At 47.4% G+C, this 21914-nt stretch overlaps 1 protein-coding gene across 2 annotated transcripts in view; it reads left to right on the top strand.

Moving 5' to 3' along the window:
• Positions 1 to 3478: 3478 nt before the first annotated feature.
• The window catches only part of UBE2L3 (ubiquitin conjugating enzyme E2 L3), a 38201-nt gene continuing 19765 nt past the window's right edge, over positions 3479 to 21914 (top strand). Inside the window, exon 1 of one of the 2 annotated variants that reach the window (XM_059676391.1) lies at positions 3479 to 3601. In XM_059676391.1, the coding sequence (XP_059532374.1) occupies positions 3575 to 3601 (27 nt within the window). In that variant the 5' untranslated portion in view covers positions 3479 to 3574. The remainder of the gene's footprint in view (positions 3602 to 21914) is intronic. The other variant, XM_059676394.1, reaches the window with a different exon arrangement.

Here is a 21914-nt window from a genome sequence, read left to right as displayed (position 1 = left end):
AGCCTGGCCTGCGCCCTCTCATAGTCCGGGAGCCCTCGGGGATGTCTGACTGATGGTGGGGAGCGGGCCTAAGCCACAGTCAGACATCCTTAGTGCTGCCGCAGAGGCAGGAGAGGCTCCCACCACCCCCTCTGCATTCGCCACCTGTGAGCCGGGCTTCTGGCTGAGCAGAGCTCCTCCTGTGTTGAGCATCTGCCTCCTGGTGGTCAGTGTGCATCATAGCGACCAGTTGTTCTGCTGTTTGGTTAATTTGCATATTAGCCTTTTATTATATAGGATTTAAATATATATTTTTATTGATTTCAGAGAGGAAGGGAGGGGGAGAAAGAGATAGAAACATCAGTGAGAGAGAATCATTGATTGGCTGCCTCTTGCACACCCCACACTGGGACCAAGCCCACAACCTGGGCATGTGCCCTTACTGGGAATCGAACCTTGACCTCCTGGTTCATAGGGCAATGCTCAACCACTGAGCCACGCCAGCTGGAATCCACTGCTTTTTAGAGAAAGTAGAAAAGAAGGGGAAGGGAGGGAGAGGTGATAGAAACATTGCGATGAAAGAGAGGTTGGTTGCCTCCTGCATGCACCCCAACTGGGGCCAGAGATCGAACCTGCAACCAAAGTACATGCCCTTGACTGGGAATCTAACCGGAGATCCTTTGGTGCATGGGCCAACACTCCAACCTGATGGGGGGCTCTAGAGGTAACTCTAGAGGTCTGGCCCTGGCCGGGTGGCTCAGTTGGAGGATCATTATGCACACGAAAAGACTGTAGGTTTGATTTCCGGTCAGGGCACATACCTAGATTGTAGATTCAATCTCTGGTTGGGGAGATGATGGGAGGCAACCGATTGATGCTTCTCTCTCTCATAGATGTTTCTCTCTTCCTTTCTTCCTTCCTCTCTCTCTAAAATCAACAAACATATCCTCAGGTGAAGATAAAATTTAAAAAGTCAGGTCTGGCCCTGACTGGTTTGGGTCAGTGGATAGAGCGTCGGCCTGCGGACTCAAGGGTCCCCGGTTCGATTCCAGTCAAGGGCATGTACCTTGGTTGCAGGCACATCCTCAGTGTGGTGGGGTATGCAGGAGGCAGCTGATCAATGTTTCTCTCTTATCGATGTTTCTAACTCTCTATCCCTTTCCCTTCCTCTCTGTAAAAAATCAATAAAATATATTAAAAAAAAAAAAAAGTCAGGTCTGAATGACCAGGGTTAGCTCAGTGAAGGGTGGAGCTGGTGTGACCAGAAACCAGAGCAGGAAAGGGGCCCCAAAGACCAGCAGCTTTTTACTGGGACTGGGTATATTTACCATGTGCTAATTTAAACCTGCTGCTCAAGGCCTTGGTTCCCCACTTGCAAAGTGTGTGCAAGGGATACAGGATGATGCCACAGGAAAGGTTAGTTCTTGGCACTTGACCTCTCCAGATCCCAGCCTCTATTCCAGTTTAGCTTGTTGAGGTCAAGAGTATGCATTGTGCCCAGGCTCTGTGGCTCAGGGGTTGAGTGTCGACCCATTAACCAAGAGGTCACGGGTTCAATTCCCGGCCAGAGCACATGCTTGTGTTTCAGGTTTGATCCCCAGTGGGGGCATGCAGGAGACAGTCAATCGATATTTCTCTCTCATCGATGTTTCTATTTTTCCATCCCTCTCCCTTCCGCTCTCTATAAAATCAATAAAAGCATAAAATTTTTTAAAAAAGAGTATGCATTGTGCTTCCTCAACTGGCTTGGAATTCTTCAGAGCGGGATCCCTTTCCCTCTTTGGTTCTTCATAGGGGAAGCAGTTCCCAAGAAAGCTGTGTTCTTTGACCTGAACCCACTAGGCCCCAGGCCCAGTGCACACAATAGGATCATGGAGTCAGTCCCCAGGCCAGAATTCCAAGTCCCCCATGGCTCTAGGGAGGTAGATGAAGGAGTCCCTCATACAATTGCCAAATGTTTATTGAGCACCTACTGTGTGCTGGCTCTGGGGGAAGATAAAAGCATGAGGCTTGTCATCTAGTCTCTCCCACACTCCCTCCTAGGGTCAAGGCTGGGCTTCCAGGACAATGTGTAGGAAGCCAGTTCTATTCCAGCCTATATACTTCCAGTGCCCTTTTCTCCTCTCCTTTCCTGGGAAACGGATTGCTCTTAGAATAGGGAAGGATGAGAGGGCTCCCTCACAAGGCCTACATGTGTTCTGAGGCTGTAACCTTCCCTTTGCCTGCACTGCCACCTGAGATCCAAGCCACCATCATCTCTTTGCCTGGATGGTTGCAACAGGCTTCCAGAGGCCCCCTCATCCCCTTCTTATCCTCCTACCTCAGTGGTTCTCAACCTTGGCTGCACATTAGAATCACCTGGGAATCTTTTTAAAATCCTGATTTCCGGGTCTTATCCTTCAGAGATTCTGTTTCTTTGTTATTAATGTTGTGGCCCCACCCCATAACAAAGAAATAGAATTTCTGGAGGATGAGGCCCAGAAATCAGGATTCCCAAGTGATTCTAATGTGCAGCCAAGGTTGAGAACCACTGTCTTACCTACTTCCATTCTCCATTCTCCAATCAGAATTCTCTCTTTAAACACCTGCTTCTGACTATTTGGTTGCTACCCACATCTACCTCGGGGCTCTCACAGCACACAGAAGAAAAGTCAAATCCCTCCTGTTCCTACAAGCCCCTCCACAGTCTATCACTTGCCTCCCTCACGCCCTCTGATCCTTCTCACCCCATTTTGGCCAGCTACCACCCAGACAGCCTCATGGTCCTTGCCAGTGTCATTGCTCCCGCCTGAAACATTTTCCTCCAAACCTCCCAGCTGCTCCTTCCCATCCTTCTGGTCCCACCATTGGCTGTGGACAGGAGTCACTCTGCTCCTAGCCTGCTGCCTGACCTTGGGCAGATCATCTGGCTTCTTCTTCTTCTTCTTTTAAATATATTTTATTGATTTTTTTTTACAGAGAGCAAGGGAGAGACATAGAGAGTTAGAAACATCCATGAGAGAGAAACATCGATCAGCTGCCTCCTGCACACCCCCTACTGGGGATGTGCCCACAACCAAGGTACGTGCCCTTGACCTGAATCGAACCTGGGACCCTTCAGTCCCAGGCCGATGCTCTATCCACTGAGCCAAACCGGTTAGGGCTCATCGGCTTCTTGGTGCTTCTGTTTCCGACTAATGGGGCTCTGAATGGCAACCTGTGTTAACTATTACTATTTATACTATTGCCTTCCTTCCCAATGAAAAGCAGATCCTCACAGTCACTTTCCTAGCACCCAGTTTTCTTTTCTTCAAAGCGTTTTAGCAGTGCCTGAAATCTCATTATTTAATGGTATTTTGCAACCAGTATTTACTGTGCACCTACTATATGCCAGGCACTGTTTGTAATTGCCATCGGACGGGGCACCCCAGAAAGGCAAGGGCCCCGCCTGCTTCCGCTCACCCAGGCCTCCCCGAGGCCGGCACACAGTAGGCGGTTTGCACATCCGGTGCCCCGCCCGCCCCTCCCGCCCCTCCCCCGCTCCAGGAAGTGCCCGGGCTCCAGCCGCCCGGCCGGCCGCGATGCACATTGGGAAAGCAGCAGCACCAGATCCAAGATGGCGGCCAGCAGGAGGCTGATGAAGGTAAAAGCCATTCTCCGGCGCCCGCCGGGCGAGGGGCGGCGTCGCGGGCCCGGGGCCCCGGCAGTGGGCCGGGCCTCCCCGGGGCGCCGCCACCGGGCTCCCCACTCTGCGCGGCCTCGCCCCCCCCACCCCCGGGCCGTGCGCGGGCTGAAGGAGCTAACGGGGCCGCCTAGGCCTCAGCCTGGGCTCGAGCGCCAGGCCGCGCTCCGAGCCGCCTTCGGCCCCTCAGACGGGCCCGGGGTGTCCGCTCCGCCCGGAGCCCCACCGGGTGCCCCGCCTCGCGGCGGCCGCCTCCCAGGCCGGGGAGCGGCGTTGATGTGGGGGCTCGGCCGGGAGGCCCCACACCGGGCGCCCGCGGGTCAGGCCCGAGCGCTGGAGCCCGGCCGGGAGCCCGCGCCGCGGAGCCGCCCGCCCCGCCCTTGGTCTCAGCGGTCCGAGCTCGGAGCCCCGCTCCTCTGGGCCGCCGCTCGGGAGGCGGGGGCGCTGGGGCCGGGGAAGGAAGGAGGGAGGATGCCGGGTGCGGAAAGTTAGGTCCGTTCTTGGTGGGGCGTTTGAAACTGCGCCGGATCCCGGCGAACTGCCGCCCCGGGACTGCAGAGTCACCCGGCGGTTGGTCCCGACCGCGGCGCGGCTCTCCTTCCCCGTCTCCCTCCTTACCCGCCACTTAGTCACCCCGATCTCCTGGGCCCCGAGGAAGCCAAGTGCCATTTTTTGGGGGGGGGGGGGTTGAGGCGGCGGTGGGGGGTTGGCTTCAGTCGTTAGGCTCGGAACCAGCCAAAGTTTATAAAAATAACTCGGTACTTTGTATCTTGGACGCAGCGGGGTGCGTCCTTGCTAATTGGCTTCTCGGGCGAGAAGCGCCGGTGCTGCACTGGCTTCGCTCTTGCGCGGGCGTGTTTGCCGGCGCTCGTGAGTCGGCCTCCGGGCGCGTTGTGGAGCTGCACTGGGTCGGAAATAAAATACAATTAAAAAAAAAAAAAAGCCCCAGAAGCTGGCTTCCTAGGGGATCGAAAGAGCTGGGGTTCCTCCGGGACAGAGCAGTGCTCGGTGGAGCTGGACATTGAACTTGGAGGCTCAGCCTCTGGGCCCTCCCTCCCTGGGAACGTTTCCTCCCTTTTGTTCCCTGAGGGCTGGAGACGGTATTTCACTTCGTAAAACTCGCTTGGAAGTGGCCACAGAAAAGAAGAGCCCTCTTCTCTTCTCTGCCAGTGATCCCACCTTTCACCCCGGCATCCTACTTCCCTGCTCCCCTCCCCAAACGCGGGTCAGCCATGACGCCGTGTGAGCTGGACTGTGTAGGAAGACGTCTTGAGTGCGAGCCTTTCCTTCCTCAGTCTTAATGCAATGGCTTGAATTCATACCCTTATCTGTCCGGTGCTTCCCCCCAGCGCTCTGCTCTGATTCTCCTTCAGGGACACCAGGGCTCTTTTTCTAGAGCAAGGATCGACTCCTTTCGCTCCTATTGAAGACCTCTGTGGTCTCACTGCCTTCAGCAGGCAGTCCTGACTTCTTACTTGGCTGCAAGGCTCTTAGATTGGCCCCGAAAGTCACCTGTTTAGTCTCCCCTCTAACCCCTTGGCTTCCCACTACTCTCTCACCTTCACAGTAGCTTCTATCTATCTATTGATCTATCTGTCTGTCTGTCTGTCTATCTATCTATCATCTATCTATCTATCTATCTATCTATCTATCTATCTATCTATCTAAACATGTGTTCACTGACTTCAGAAAGGAGGAGGAGAGAGATATAGAAACATCAATGATGAGAGAATCATCGATCAGCTGCCTCCTGCACGTCCCACACTTGGGGATGAGCTGGAAACCAGGGCAAATCAAACCGCGACCACGCCTACCGGGCAGCTACCTTAAAAAAGAAAAGAAAAAGCAAGCTTTTACTCTGTGCAGCCCTGTACTTCACAGTCATGATCATGTTTAATCCCTAGTTAAATAAACACTGTTATGCCCCTTTTTGTAGGTGAGAAAATGGAAGGCAGAGATTCGTTGGCTTGCCCACGTTTTTCTATTAGGGAGAGAGAGTGAGCTGTGATCTCAGTTCTGGCTGCAGAGCCCCCTGCTCTTCCTGGCTTGTTATGGGGTCTCCCTTTGCACACCTGTTTGCTCTACCTGAGAAAGGCTCCCTACCTTCCTTCGCCTCTCCTCCCTTCCAGGTTAGTCCCAGGTTCAACTCCAGCGCCAGCTCTTCTGTGAAGGGTGTGTGGTCCTCCTTCAGATCAAATTGTTTCCTTCTCTGTGTGACTACCGCATTTTCTTCCTTTTTTTTTTTTTTTTTAATTTAAAGAATTTTTATGAGTTTATTTGAGCCAAAAGTGACAGTTGCCAGGAAGCAAGATCTCAAATGCTGCTGCAGCACTTTATGTTTCTTTTGGAGCACTTGTCACAATCTGATTTGTGTTAGACTTGTCTTTCCTACTGGGTCTGACTTCCTCAAGGGCAGGGATCTTGACCTAATTCATTATGGTATCCCTTAATCTAGCCCAGTTGACCCAATTTGGGGTTCTCAGAGGGGAGTTACTATGGTTTTTGAAAATTTTTTGTGTTTAAACAAATTGGAGCTTAGAAAAAATATGTAACATTGACTGAGTACCTATTAAGTGCCATTTTGTAGGTGAGAAAATGAACTACCGGGAGATTCGTTGGCTTTCTTTTTAGTAACACTTAAAGTTAGTGCATTGTCATCTTTATTCTAGAAATGAGAAAATTGTGAGGCTTAGATATAGGTTGAGTGTTGCTCAAGGTGGAGTAGCAAACCTGAGGGGGGAGAGATGAGATGCTAATCTCCTTGGCTCCAAATTCCATGCTTCTTGTTATGCTTTCTTATTCCAAGGATGCATGGAGGGGTATGCAGTTTCTTGAGTTATGGATGGAAATTCTTTCAATTCAGTGAGGGAATGATGGTTTCATAGTGTTGATCATTGGCTCTGAGAGTCAGTATTTAAGCTTGATTAGTTTTAAAAAAAAAGATGGATTGATGCAGTTTGGTCAATATATGGGTGGAAATAAAAGGGATTTTCTGTGGTAAAAGGTAAACATGTTGCATAATCAAGTGGATTACATCTTTAAAAACTTTAGATTTCCTCAAAAACTATTTTCCAGGACACTCAGATTCAGAGATTTCTTTGTAACAATTATTGTCTGCAGAGAGTGTAAAACAAATTATTAAAGGTAGAGCGATTTGCATATATGGGGCTGAGAAATTATTTTAGGCAAAGTGAGTATAATGAAGTATTAATTAAAAAAACATTTGCTAAAAGCAGCGTTTTTCAACAAGAGGCACACTGGTGTGCTGCAGGAATATTTAAAGCATGTAACTATCTGATTATTTAGTCAGAGACACTGACCTCTTTTCCCTTAGATTGTCAAATAAAAAAATTGACAACAGCCAACACCACAGTAGCTGTTGGTGTGAATGAATAAAAATTATACCTATTTTTTTTGTCAGATCGGCAAAAAATGTATTTTCTGCCGTGCTGCAGAATTTTAGTAATTAGTTTTATATGTGTCATCAAATGAAAAAGGTTGAAAATCACTGGCGGAAAGAGTTAGCCTTTTTTTTTTTTTTTTTTAAGCCTTTTTCAGAACCCTTTTTAGGAATTACAATGTTAATAAGACATTAAGTACATTTTAATGTGCAGGCAGTGAGTTCAGCATTGATGGCAACGACCAGATTGTAACTATTGCTGCAATCAGGAGGGAAATAGCTACAAAAGTGAAACCGAAGGTGTGGCTAAGGAAATTGATTGCTGTTCACTCACTTATCTTCAGCCCTCAATTGCACACATCTCCCCTATGGGCCCTCCAGCTGAGCATTTTCCCAGAAGGACTTTCTCAGTGGGAAAATTTGTGAATTTAAGAGAGGAGTGACATTTTATTAGTTGTGTAACGGTTGAGATGAGTATTTGACATTTGTGGCAGTGTTTTGTTTTTTAACGTTTTTATTTATTTTAGAGAGAGATGAAGAATCGACTGTCTCCTGCATGCCTCCTACTGGGGATCGAGCCCACAATCTGTGCACGTACCCTGACTGTGAATTGAACCAGTGATCTCTTGGTTCATGAATTGACTCTCAACAACTGAGCCACCCCAGCTGGGCTGTAGCAGTCTTCTTTTTTTTCCTTCTATAATATAATTTATTGATTTCAGAGAGGAAAGGAGAGGGAGAGATAGATAGAAACCTCACTGATGAGAGATAATCATTGATTGGCTTCTTCTTGCACACCCCCCACCGGGGATCCAGCCCACCACTCAGAAATGTGCCCTGACCTGGAACCGAACTATGGCCTCCTGGTTCATAGGTGGATACTCAGCCACTGAGCACACAGGCCAGGCTGTAGCAATCTGTTTATGTAGCAATCTTTTAATGCTGTTTAAATGATGTTTACTCAGGACTCCATATTGATATACTTTCAATCCATAATCATTTGTGAATGAGTAGGAGTCACTAAGTAACAGTTAATTCCTTGGAATTAATTGTACTTAGCAATGAACTAGTTTGCTTTTTAAAAAAAAAAATATATATATATATATATATATATATATTGATTTCAGAGAAGGGAAAGGGAGATAGAAACATCAATGAGAGAATCATTGATCGGCTGCCTCCTGTACACCTCCCACTGGGGATTGAGCCCACAACCTGGGCATGTGCCCTTAACTGGAATCGAACCCGGGACCCTTTAGTCCACAGGCCAACCCTCAATCCACTGAGCCAAACCGGCTAGGGCAAGCTGTGTGGGTGTTTTTTTAAGTTTTTAATCGTTTTTTTTTTTTAATTTAAATTTTATTTTTTAAATTGATTTCAGAGAAGAAGGGCAAGAGAGAGAGAGAAACATCAAAGATGAGAGAGAACCATTGATGGGCTGCCTCCTGCACACCCCCCACTGGGGATGTGCCCTTGACCAGAATCGAACCCAGGACCCTTCATTCCACAAGCTGACGCTCAATACACTGAGCCAACCTTGTCCGGGTGAACGAGTTTGCTTTTGAGTACAGGTATTTATATTCTATAAGGTTGGGTAACTAACACAATAGAGCAGTGAGTGTGTCTGGTATTGGTGTTTTATATGTCAGCAGGTGAAGGGAGTTTTACAAATGATGCTTTGCCAGTGTAAGTGTCCTGAATCCACTAGGTTTTGGGGAATTGAGAAAAGCATTGTGTTTTTTATCCTGAATTCAAGCTTCCCAGAAAGTTGGGACAATTTCAGCCTCCTTTAACCATATACTTTATAAATGTTTCTCTACTAAAATATAATTGGCCCGGCCAGCGTGGCTCAGTTGTCGACCTATGAACCAGGAGGTCACGGTTCGATTCCAGGTCAGGGCACATGCCCAGGTTGCGGGGCTCAATCCCCAGTGTGGGGTGTGCAGGAGGCAACCAATCAATGATTCTCTCTCATCATTGATTCTCTCTCTTTCTCCCTCTCCCTTCCTCTCTGAAATCAATAAAAACATACTTAAATATATATATATATATATATATATATATATATATATATATCTACACTAATAAAAGAGAAAAATGGTAATTGGCGTACGATGCTACCCTTTTCATTGGCTAATCAGGGCTATATGCAAATTAACTGCCAACAAGATGGAGGTTAATTTGCATATGTAGGCACAATGCAGGGAGGCGAAAGGGAAAGCAGGAAGAAGCCCCTGCCACTGACAGTGATCGGAAACCCAGGGGGGAGCTAAGAGCTGCCCCCCAGCCATGATCGGAGAATCAGGTGCCTTTTCCGCCCTGGCCAGTGATAGCAGGAAGTAGGGGCGAAGCCAGCGGTGGGAGCTGGGCACGGTCGAAGCTGGCAGTCCCAGGAGCTAGGGGTCCCTTGCCTGGGCCTAAAGCGGAGCCCATGATCGTGGGGCCACTGCAGCTGCGGGTCCCCGCTGCCCGGGCCGGACGCCTAGGCCAGAGGTGTTAGGCCTGGGCAGGGGCGGAGCCTGCAACCGCGGGGAGCTGGGGGTCCCCTGCCCAGGCCTGACACCCCTGCTGGAGGCCTCAGGCCTGGTCAAGGGGCCGATCCGGTGATTGGTGATCGGAGAGTGATGAGGATCAACTCCTCTGGCCGAGGCATCAGGCCTGGGCGGGGGGCAGAACCAGTGATCAGGGGGAAATGAGGGTCCCCTGCCCAGGCGTCAGGCCTGGGCAAGGGGCCGATCCGGTGATTGGAGGGTGATGGGGGTCAACGCCTGAGGGCTCCCAGTATGTGAGAGGGGGCAGGCTGGGCTGAGGGACACCCCCCCCCACACACACACCCAGTGCACGAATTTCGTGCACCGGGCCCCTAGTATATATATATATAATTGGGACATTTTAATAGGAAAGTATACTCAGTTATTGCAACATTTGGGACCTTTTCTTAAGGTTTTTACTAGAACAAAAACATTTGTCTTAGTGCTTGGACCTTTTCTGAACTTGTTACAACTCTAAAGTTGACTTTGAGTTTTATTTTACCAGTACACATGAAAATATTCTCATTCCATTTGAGAAATATCACTGAATGCTTAATATTTATTTTCTTTGCTGCAGTAGTCAAGCTTATAGAACCATGAAGACATCCCTTCTGAGCACAGACTCTTTATCCCACCATCTTGAGAGTTTCCCTTTGAATGGCACATAGACCTGGAAGCGGTTAAATCTAAGCTCATCCTGTGTCCTGCACTTTGTCTTGCTTTACTTAGGTATTGATCCACTTGTCTACTCAGTTGCCAGGGAGATACCTGGGGGAGCCGGGCTCGCCTTTTCTCCCACATCTAGCTATTTGCCAGATTCTGCTGAACTATATATGCCTTTATCCCTGTTCACTGCCTGTCTTTTCTCCATCCCCACTGCCACTCCCTTAGTTCGAGCTATCCATCCCCATTTGTGATGGGATACCTGCATCAGATTCCTAGTGGTTTCCTTTTACTCCTCACCAGTCTGTCCTCAGTCCCACATGATCCCTAATCAGTAGTTCATCCAAGAGAAGTGCACATATCCAGGCCCTACTCTCAGAGATTGGAACCAAATTGAGTAGGTCAGGACTGTGTATTTAAAAACCCACATTCCTTACCATATTTCTTCAAGGTCTGGTCTTTCCAGTCTTTTCTTTTCCCACTAGTCCGTGGAATCCCGCTCTACACACCCTGGGTCTCTTGAGGGCGTCCCTGTCTCTTCTCTGCACCAGGGTAACTTCTTGTCTTTTAAGACTCAGCTTCAAGGAACACCTCCTCCTTGAGCTCAGTAAGGGAGAAGGGCATGTACCCAGAACAAAGAAATCCTGGTCTGTCCACTCTCTGCTGGATGCATGTGCCCGCTGAATAATGGCCTCCGGCGGAGGGAAAGACCCTCTGACAGGGCTGAACTTAGTCTGACTTTTCAGAATGAGCAGGGTTTTGGTAATTGAAGAGGAAAGGAGCCTGGCAGTCAGTGAGGTTGAAAATAGCTTTCATTCCTGAGAATGGATGTGGGCCATGGTGATGAGAGATGCCCTGGGGAACCCTAGTCACAATCTACCTCTCCCCCAACATGGCTGCATGCTTCTGACCTTGTGCTGTCCCTCCTTGGGTTTTATTTATTTATTTATTTTAATATATTTTATTGATTTTTTATAGAGAGGAAGGGAGAGAGATAGAGAGTCAGAAACATCGATGAGAGAGAAACATCGATCAGCTGCCTCCTGCACATCTCCTACTGGGGATGTGCCCGCAACCCAGGTACATGCCCTTGACCGGAATCGAACCTGGGACCTTTCAGTCCACAGGCCGATGCTCTATCCACTGAGCCAAACCGGTTTCGGCCCTCCTTGGGTTTTAGTTAGGCAAGCCTCTGAGGTGCTCTCCAGAAGCATTGGGGAACTGGCCTGGTTTTACTCTAGGCTGGCATGTCCAGCACATTTGGCCCTCCAGAACTAGGGGCCGTCCCTCCCTCTGCCTTGGCAGTGCTAAGTTCTTCAGCCAGCCACTGGAAGAGCTGCCTCTACGTGAAGGGGTATCATGAAGGGAGATGTTGATGGGCTTAAGGACAGGTGGCAGAGAAGCCATAGCTTTTCAGTTGAGGGATCCTGTGTATCCCCTCTGCAGTATCTGTGACAAGCGGCAGGCCTCTCACTTGTTAGTGCTTTTGCCTGTGTGTGTCTCCTCTGGCCTGGCTCCTCATGTCTGTTCTTGAGGGCATAGATAATCTTAATTCTCTTCCCAATTAAAAAGGGGGATGGGGGGGAAGAGTCTTTTATTAGGGGCAAAGCTATTGAGGGAAAATACAGCTTAGCGGTTAAGAGCTCAGATTCTGGAGTTTGAGTCCTGGGCCTGCAGTGTCTTAGCTGAGTGAACCTGGGCAAGTTACTTAACCTCTGTACATTAGTTACTTCATCTGTGTGTGCAGGTTAGAGTTAATATGCATCAGTGTTTAGAAGAATGCTTGACACATACTAAGTGCGAGTTACATGTAGATATTATTATTGGGAGTGAGGAAGACATATTCAAGGGCAGTGAGAAGAGCAGCCTGGCAAGAGAGGAGGTTTGGAGGGATGATAGGAGTGGTGCTGAGGCCAGGTAGGGGCAGGCTGGCCTACATGACCTCGCCACCGAGGCAGAGCCCATTCTCTTAACCTGCAGTGCTCTCCTACCTCTTGAAGAAACCTGTTCTTAGGTGAGAAGTTTACTGAGACAGCTGTGTGAATGTTTGTTTTTAAGACGTTTACTTTTTCCAACAAAATCAAAAGGCTCTGGAATTCAAAATTTGTCTTCCCAGTATCTCGGAAACTCTCCCTGTGTATTTGGTTCTTCCTGTTCTGAATGTACATACAGTGTAGTGACAATTGCTGTGTCCAAAGGTGAGCCCAGGTGCTATGGAAGGCAGCAAAAGGTGCTGACCTGGGAGGGGGGTTTGAAGGCAACTCTTTTTTTTTTTAATTTATTTTTATTGATTTCAGAGAGGAAGGGAGAGGGAGAGAGAGATATATCATCAATGATGAGAGAGAATCACTGATTGGCTGTCTCCCGCATGCCCCCTACTGGAGATCAAGCCCACAACCCAGGCATGTGCCCTTGACTGGAATCGAACCTGGGACCCCTCAGTCCGCAGGCTGACGCTCTATCCACTGAGTCAAAACATCCAGGGCTGAAGGCAACTCTTTTTTTTTTTTTTAATATATTTTTTATTGATTTTCTACAAAGAAGAAGGGAAAGGGATAGATAGTCAGAAATGTCGATGAGAGAGATCTATCAGCTGCCTCCTGCACGCCCCCCACTGGGGATGTGCCCGCAACCAAGGTACATGCCCTTGACCGGAATCGAACCTGGGACCCTTCAGTCCGCAGGCCGACCTATCCACTGAGCCAAACCGGGTCGGCTTAAGGCAACTCTTGAATGAGTAGTTGCAGTTCCAGAAATAATAGTTTTGTCTTTTCTTTAGCCTTGAAGCAGAAAAGGTGAAATGTTGCTTCTGATATTCCATTTCTCCTCCTGCCACTCCACAGTCTTTCTAGAATTCCAGAGCTTCTAGAGGCCCCTACAGACAGGAGGCTGAAGCTTATAGGGTGCCATCCACAGGCCAGCCGTGAGCCAAGCGCACTCACTGACTGCCCAGCTCTTCCTGGTCTCAGGTTCTTACTCCTGCTTTTCACATGGCTGCTTTGGTTTTTAAGGAGGGACAGGGTGGAGAGTCGGATTCATTTTGGATAAGGTGGTGGTTTGGGTTTTGTTCTATTTTAACAGTTCCAGGTCTGTGTTGATTATAGTTTTCTGTGCTTCATTATCTTGTCAGATTTTAAAAACATAAAAATTTTTATTGATTTTAGTGAGAGAGGAAAGGGAGGGGAGAGATAGAAACATCAATGAGAGAGAAACATCAATTGGCTGCCTCCTACATGCCCCCTACTGGGGATTGAGCCCACAGCCGGGGCAAGTGCCCTGACCAGTGACCTCTTGATTCATGGGTCTACGCTCAACTGCTGAGCCAAACAGGCTGGGCTATCTTGTCAGACTTTGCTTGTACTTCTTACTAGCATAGTTCAGCAGAGAAGTGAAATACTGTTTTGACAAGTCCTAGCCCAGGAGGTACATTTGCCACCAAAGTAGTCACTAATGTTAAAGCCAGTGCTCATGGCGCTGCTCTCTGTCTTTCTAAGAGGGGATGCTACCTGACTGTCATGGGGTGAGGGAGAGGTTGTATATAACTCAGAAGTTGAACAGCCTCTGAGCCCTTTCTGAGATGGTTTGTAAATGTCTGCTTCATACTAGTGTACCTGTTGTTAAGAAAAATCAGCACAACTAAACTTACAGAAGGATCCATGACATGGTTTACACAAGCAGTCGCCATTCTCACTTGTCCTGTTGGAGGCTCTGTGTCATTGGCTCTAGTGTGGACAGACTTGAAGAGGTTGTGTCCCAGCCCTGGAGGAGCTCTCAGTCTGGTGAGGGGTGCTGGACTCGAGTGTATGATGTAGGTCAAGAATGCCAGGCACACCCATGTTCAGATGGAGACAAATACATTCCAGGAGTGAGGCTGCTGGCTGGAAGCTGACTGTATGGAGCTGGCATGAGAGCTTGCTCAGCTGGGGCTTGAGCCACACTTGTCCAGAGGTGTGTAGGTAGTGCATTCCTTAAAACCTGTGCTGAGTGTCCTTTTCAGTCATGTCTTCTTAGGCTTACTTCTTCTTTTTTTCTTTTTTTGTAACCCTCACCCGAGGATATTTTTTCCATTGATTTTTAGGGAGAGTAGAAGAGAGAGAGGGAAAGACAGAGATAAACATGGATGTGAGCGAAACACATCAATTGGTTGCCTCCTGCATGAGCCCCAACCAGGACCTGAGCTGGGGAGAAGCCTGCAACCAAGGTACATGCCCTTGACTGAAATTGAACCTGGGACCCTTTGGTCTGCAGGCTGACGCTCTGTCCACTGAGCCAAACCGGTTAGGGCTAGAATGACTTTTTTTTTTTTTTTAAATATATTTTATTGATTTTTTACAGAGAGGAAGAGAGAGAGATAGAGAGTTAGAAACATCGATGAGAGAGAAACATCGATCAGCTGCCTCCTGCACATCTACTGGGGATGTGCCCGCAACCCAGGTACATGCCCTTGACCGGAATCGAACCTGGGACCTTTCAGTCTGCAGGCCGACGCTCTATCCACTGAGCCAAACCGGTTTCGGCTAGAATGACTTCTTGACAAGTGGCCCACTTCCCTGGAGTAGTGTGCTGTGGCCAGATAACGGACCTGAGGTCAGATCTTGATTTATGCCTTGTACTCGTTTGTAACTTTTTAAAAAAATATATTTTTATTGGTTTCAGAGAGGGAGAGATAGAAACATTAGTGATGAGAGAGAATCATCGATTGGCTGCCTTCTGGTCGCACCACACTGGGATTGAGCCTGCAACCCAGGCATGTGCCCTGACCGGGAATCGAACTCAAGACCTCCTGGTTCATAGGTCGATGCTCAACCTCTGAGCCATGCTGGCTGGGCTCGTTTGTGTCTTCACCTTGAGCCTCAGAGTTCTGATTTACCAAAAGGGATAATAGAATCTTAGTAGAGTTATGAGAATAGCTAAGTGTTTTAGTTGTAATAATAAGTAAGTGTAAGATAGCTAACATCCTGCTGCCCCATGGAAGGGGTAATGTGTTGATGTGGGCCCCCCTCTCTTTGCTGAGTATTAATTGAAATAAGAGAATTGTGTTTGGAGCTCTGAAGCCTTATGTTTAGATTTACAGTATTTAATTACATTGAAGTAATGATTTATTGTCATTGCCACTGGTTGCTTTGTGCAGTCTTGGAAAGTGCATTTTTGTCAAAATTAGTTACTTTTCTACTGTCTCATAAAAACAAGGAGTAGGTCTTGCATATTACTAAATCTCCTACCAATTGTGTAACTGGTATTTTGAGAGGGATCCTGTACTTAGATTTAAGGCAGATTTGTGTTATTTTCTCTCAGACACCCGGCTCCATCTGCCAGGTTTCATTTTGCCTGGCCAGGAGGAGCCTAGAAACGTTCCTTGCACAACATAAACATTTAATGATTAGTTGTGAAGGGCTGGTGTAAATACTGTATACGTTCATGCTTTTGTTATTATAAATCGTGGAAAGTGCTATTCCAGAGCAAGCTAAGCCCTCCCAGGATCCTACTCCAAAAATAGGAGCCTCTACACTGCCTATTGCCAGTGTAAGTGTTCACCACCCTGACTGCTTTGTGTAGCTGATATTATGAAGGGAATGATTTCTGGCTCTGGCTCTAGTCTGGGCCTGCCCTGTACAAGGTCTGTAACTTGGGCCTTGTCTTTATGATCTATAAAATGAAGCCAGTATGTCTGATTTGCTATCTCGGATGTTGTGAACTTTCAGTCATATCCTATGAGCTGTAAACATTGCAGGGTGTTGTTATAACCAACCACTTCTTTTTACCCTTTCTCAGTGTCTTGCTGCTGCTTTTCATGTGGCTGCATTTGGTGCATGCTTCTTGCACCAAAGGCATGCACCTTCCCTAGCATCTCTCCATTCTTATTCTTTGTTAGGATTTTGAAGGTGATGACACCCTAAGCTGATGCCCTCCAGAGGCAATTGTGGTGATGTGCTGTTAGCAAGCCCCTGCCTTTTTGTTTGTTTATTTTGAAATTGAGATATAATCGATCAGGGCATTTCTGAAAGCTTTGTGCTAACACCTAAAAATTTATATCTAATTTAAGACCCCATGAGTTCTGGTCATAGACCGATTTTTTGGTTGTTTTGTTAATCCTCACCCAAGGATATTTTCCCCCCCATTGATTTAAAATAAATAAATATATATATATATATGTGTGTGTGTGTGTGTGTGTGTGTGTGTGTGTGTATATATATATATATACATACATACATACATATATATTTGTTGATTTCATAGATGAAGGGAGAGGGAAAGAGAGAAACATCAATGATGAGAGAGAATCATTGATTGGCTTCCTCCTTCATGCCCCCTACTGGGGATTGAGCCTGCAACCCTGGCATGTACCCTGAACCTGGGACCCTTCAGTCCGCAGGCTAATGCTCTATCCATTGAGCCAAACCAGCTAGGGCTCCCATTGATTTAAAAAAAAACTTTAATGTTGAAAGTATTACATTTGTCGTCCCCCCCATTGACCTCTTTAAGCACCCCATCCCCACCCCCCGGCCTTCACCACCCTATTGTCTGTGTCCTTAGTCTTTTCCCATTGATTTTTTAGAGAGAGTGGAAGGAAGGGGAAGAGACAGAGAGAAAGAAACATCAGTGTGAGAGACACATCGATTGGTTGCCTTCCCCAACGTACCCCTACCAGGGCCAGGGATCCAGCCTGTAACTGGGATATGTGCCCTTGACTGGAATCGAATCCAGGACCTTCCAGTTGCAGTCCAGTGCTCTATTCACTGAGCCAAACCAGCTAGGGTAAAACTTTATTATTTTAAGAAATACGGTGATACAATTTTGGAAGGGAGTAAAACTACCATTAATTGAGTACTTACAGAGGTGTTGTGTTAAGCACCATATAACATTTTTTGTAATTTTCATTAGGGCCCTGTGAAGTAGGTTTCTTACATTTTTTTCAGGTAAGATGGTAGACTTTTTGGAGCTTCAGGTTGGTGTGGAGGGTGGGGCTGGTAGGGTTGAGGCCAGCCCTGCCTAACCCAGAAGCTTCTGCTCTTTCTAGTCCACTGATTATTTGGCAACTGTTGAAGCAACCGTCTGCCAGATCAAATAGTATTTCTATGTATAATATGTAAAATAAATGTTGAAGAGCATGGTTGGAGATTGGGATATTCTGATCCTGTTACCTATAGGAATCTTCAGAATAGAGAACAGTAAAATAAGCACTGTAAGCTGCAATCAGCATTCACTCCTTAAAGTTGTTTTTATTGTTTTTTTTTTTTTTTTTTAGAGAGAGAAAGAGACATTAATGTGAGAAGGAGACATTGATTGGCTGCCTCCTGCACACCTCCCATCTGGGATTGAGCCCACAACTCGGGCCTGTGCCCTGACCAGTAATCAAACCAGCAGCCTTTTGGTACACGGGATAACACCCAACCAAATGAACCACACAATGGCCAGGGCAGCATTCACTTTAAAAAATAAAACAACTTCAGAACTTATATAGTTTCCATGCACCTGGCCCTGATAGATGTTAATTCTTGTATGTATGTATGTATTTAAGTATATTTTTATTGATTTCAGAGAGGAAGAGAGATGGGGGAGAGATAGAAGCATCAAGGATGAGAGAGAATCATTGATCGGCTACTTCCTGCATGCCCCCTACTGGGGATGAAGCCCACAACCCCGACATGTGCCCTTGGCCAGAATCAAACCTGGGACCCTTCAGTCCATAGCCCAACATTCTATCCACTGAGAAAAACCAGCTGGGGCGATGTTAGCTCTTTTAGAAGCTTATTTCTAACTGGAAATGGCACTAAATCAGGGCCTCAGTGTCTTCCTTGCTAGAAGGCTCCAGTTGGATGAGTGCGGTGGTTCTTAAGCAGGGTGCATATCATTGTCACCTGAGGATCCCCAGCTGAACTCAGGAGGTTCTGATTCTGCAGATCTATAGGGGGCCTGGGCACGAGTCCATCTTTCTTTTCCCTCCTTCTCTACCCCCTCTGCCCCTGACCCACCCCCACCTCTCTATGGGTGTTGAATAACTTCCCAAGGGGCTTGGGCACATACCCTGGAGAAGTCCCCAAAGTTAATACTCACTCTAGCCAAACTCTAAAACTTCCCTAAAACTTTCCCCTGTGATTTCTAATGTTTTTGAGTACATTTCCCACACACAAATGCCTGTTCTCTTCTCTCTAGAAGTTTGGCTTCTCCCATCATTCAAGGCCCATCTCAGAGCTTCTCTTCTGTGAAGCTGTTACCCTCTGCTGTTGCCTGCTGGGCCACCCATGCTCTTACCTGCAGGCTTCTACAGAGCAGCGCTTCTCTCTCTCAACCCAGCCTCAACAGCCAAGAAGATGGCATTCAGCTTTACTTCCTGTAGTTCTCTTGGGGCACAGAGCACCTTTTCCTACTTTGCAAATGAAAATTACAGGATGATAAGGAATATGCTTTTGAAAACTACAATCACCCCCTACCTTGAGACCTGCTGGTCCAGAGTAGTGATAAGACATCTGAAGCAGCCCTGACTTGCACAGCTGATTTTTCCTCTGTCTGGATTTCTTAAAGAGGACCGCGGCCACAAGCTATAAATACTTTGCCCAAACTTCGTTGCACACATTGGAGTTGTGTGACAGAGTGCTTACTGTGTACAACTGTACCCTGTCTCTCACTGTTTGAGCTGAGCCTTTTGTGCAGGACTTGGAGCAGTGCACTCCTGCTGGGGCCAAGGCCACCTCCCTGTTGGTTCCTGCAGAGCTGTTAGGCAGTGGCTCTTCTCTGCTGCATGCCACACTTTGACCTGGAGTGAGCATCAAGCTCTCTGAGCTGCAGTTTGTGGGGAATGAGCTTTTCCCCCTTTGAAGAGCTGATAAGCACACCCAGGCTCTTTTTCACGTCCTGCAATACACACATGTGGGCTCAGAGATGGACCTCATTGTGAGAAGCATTGCTTTTCCTCCCTCATCACTTACCCTGGCTGGGCAGCCTGCTTACCCCCACGGGGAGAAACGTGTGAGTTGCCTGGTTCTGCTTTCCTTTGAGCTCTTGGTTTGTCAGCCCCGAGCAGCTGACGGGACTGCCTCTTGCTCTGAGCAGAACTGAAACAAACCTTTGTGGGGCATATTTTGTAAAGTTTCCGTCATTCTTGGCTATAGCTTTCCTGACTTTGTTCTTCTAGAGTGCCCTCTCTCACACTTTTCTTCGTTGGGTCCTTTCATCCATCATTTGAAATTTGAACTCTTGAGTTTGCGTTGGTTTCATTATATTCCTTCCCCAGTTCTTCATTCTCAGGCTCATTCTCAGTACAGGGGTGCAGCTTTGCTTGAGGATCTGTCAGTACTCTTGAGTCATCTTGCCTTTTCGAGTTTCATACCTTCAGATGAATCTATCTTTTCTCTGAATGACTTGAATCCATCTTCTCTAAGTTCTTCTCCTCAGTGGAGGTGTTATTGGCATTTTGGGTTGAATAGTTCTTGTCTGCACCATCATCTTGTGCAATGCAGGACTTTTAGCACCCTGGCCCCTGGTAGTGCCAATGGTTCTCAGCAACTGGACTCTTCAGGACATTGGGAAATCAGGGTGGGGCGGTATCACCATGCCTGGCATCTAATGGGCGGGGCTGGGATGCTCAAGTGCTGAGTTCTGCTGGATGCTGGCACCACCCTGTTGAGAAACACTGTCCTAGGGGGCTGCCCAGTGTCCCCTGGAGATTAGGGACGGACTTGCTTGTTTGTTTGTCTTGGTTTCTTTCACTTCTGTCTTATAATTAGTACTTCCTTGTTGGTTAGAATTATGCAAAGGATGTTGCCTCTTCCGTCTTGGTGAGGTTAACTTGAGAGCAAGGTAAGTTGAATGTATTTCTGGTAGGTGCACTTTGGATTCCCTGAGCCTCCCAGCCCTGCCACCATTAGTGCTGCCTTTTCGTTGGCCAGGAGGTGTGTGGCCTCCTCCTCCCACAGTATGACTTTAGTCTTTGTTCATGTATCTCTTGCTATCAAAGCACCAGTGGGTGCTTTTCCTCACCCCTATGCACAGTGCTCACTTGTTCCTCCCTTTCTCTTGAACAAGATGCAATTTTTCTTTTGTTGTTTTTTTTCCTTTTTTTATATAAGATTCAGTTTTTCACTGCTATATTGCAGTTGACCCCCATCTTGGCATATTTTTGTAATTCTTTTGAAATTTACATTCTTGTATTTATCATCCATACTTCATGTTGTTAGTATATGGATTTTTGAAGTCATAAAATATAGTTTCATATTTTAAAATGTATTTTGTCTCATGGATATTGAATATATTCTCCTGTTGTTTCTTCGGTTTTGATTGTCTAATTTCGAAGTTCTATCTGAAATTTTTTTCTGTCTACATTTTTGATAGCTGGGTAGGACTTGGCCCTTAAGGACATGATATCTTTTGTCTCTAGCCATGCATCTTACCTCTAATATCTTGAGCCAAGTACCAGAAAATCAAAATACATAGATATCCCTTCCCATTCCAGAGCGCCCTTTCCTTCCCCAAGCCCCAGCTTCCCATCTATTCACTATCCTGAAGTGTTGGGGCTTCTGAGGTTTCCTGATTCCTGTCCTCACACCTGCCCTCACAGAGCTTACGTTCTGTTTGGAGAGGAGTGGGCCAAGATGGTCGTGTGGGTGTGCAATCTTTTCCCCTTCCTTAATCTGCCCAGACTGCATAATTCCCAGGTGAGCATTTCTGATGAGCCCCAGGCATTAGTAGGAGGACTAGTTAGCAAGTGGTCTGTCAGGTTCCATGCTTTCCCTCCTGCAGGCTCAGGAAAAGGGTCCAGACCACCCCTTCCCCCACTGCAGGGGTCACAGCCATTGCCGCTAGCATCTTCCCTCACTGAAGCTGCACATTGCTTAGACATGGAATTCAGTCTCTCAGTGGCAGTGGCTCTCATCCACTGTAGCTTATTTAAAATCCGTTTCGCCGAAACCGGTTTGGCTCAGTGGATAGAGCGTCGGCCTACGGACTGAAAGGTCCCAGGTTCGATTCCGGTCAAGGGCATGTACCTGGGTTGCGGGCATATCACCAGTAGGAGATGTGCAGGAGGCAGCTGATCGATGTTTCTCTCTCATCGATGTTTCTAACTCTCTATCTCTCTCCCTTCCTCTCTGTAAAAAATCAATAAAATATATTAAAAAAATAAAAATAAAAAAATAAAATAAAATCCGTTTCAAACTTCACCACCCTACACTTGCTGGACCAGAATTTTCCAGGCTGGGACCCAGACCTAGACAGTTGTAGTAGGTAGCTAAGGTTGAACAAGCAGCAGGACCCTGTGGGAAGAAATTTGGGCTTGTCATCTGCCCTGAGGTGCCACTGTGGCCCCCTGTCTCTTGCATGTTCATTCGACATGCTGTCTTTCTCAGCCCACTCCAGGCCAGGCATCACACATCCTCCAACCTAGAACCTGTAGCACTGGCTCAGTTGCCCTTCTTTGGGAATTGTGTCCTTAGGGTGCCTTGTAAACTGTCAGCTGTGTGATCGGAATAGAGGGTGTAGATACCTTTTGGATTTGATGTGGGGACTCATTCAGAGCCTCCATGCCATTGTGAGCCAGAGCACCAAAACAAGGAGGTTCCTTCCAGGTCTGGTGGGGTTCACGGGTTGGACCACCAAGGAGGAAGCCCGACCAGTGAGGAGGCTGTCCTTCCAGTGCAGCAGAGGAGGCGGGCTCAGCTGGGTGGTGCTCCGGGGTTGCAGAAGG

This window comes from Myotis daubentonii, chromosome 19 (genome assembly GCF_963259705.1).
Source record: "Myotis daubentonii chromosome 19, mMyoDau2.1, whole genome shotgun sequence".
Classification (NCBI taxonomy): Eukaryota; Metazoa; Chordata; class Mammalia; order Chiroptera; family Vespertilionidae; genus Myotis; species Myotis daubentonii.
The sequence above is the reverse complement of the archived record's forward strand: the minus strand, read 5'-3'. Positions and strand labels throughout refer to the sequence as shown.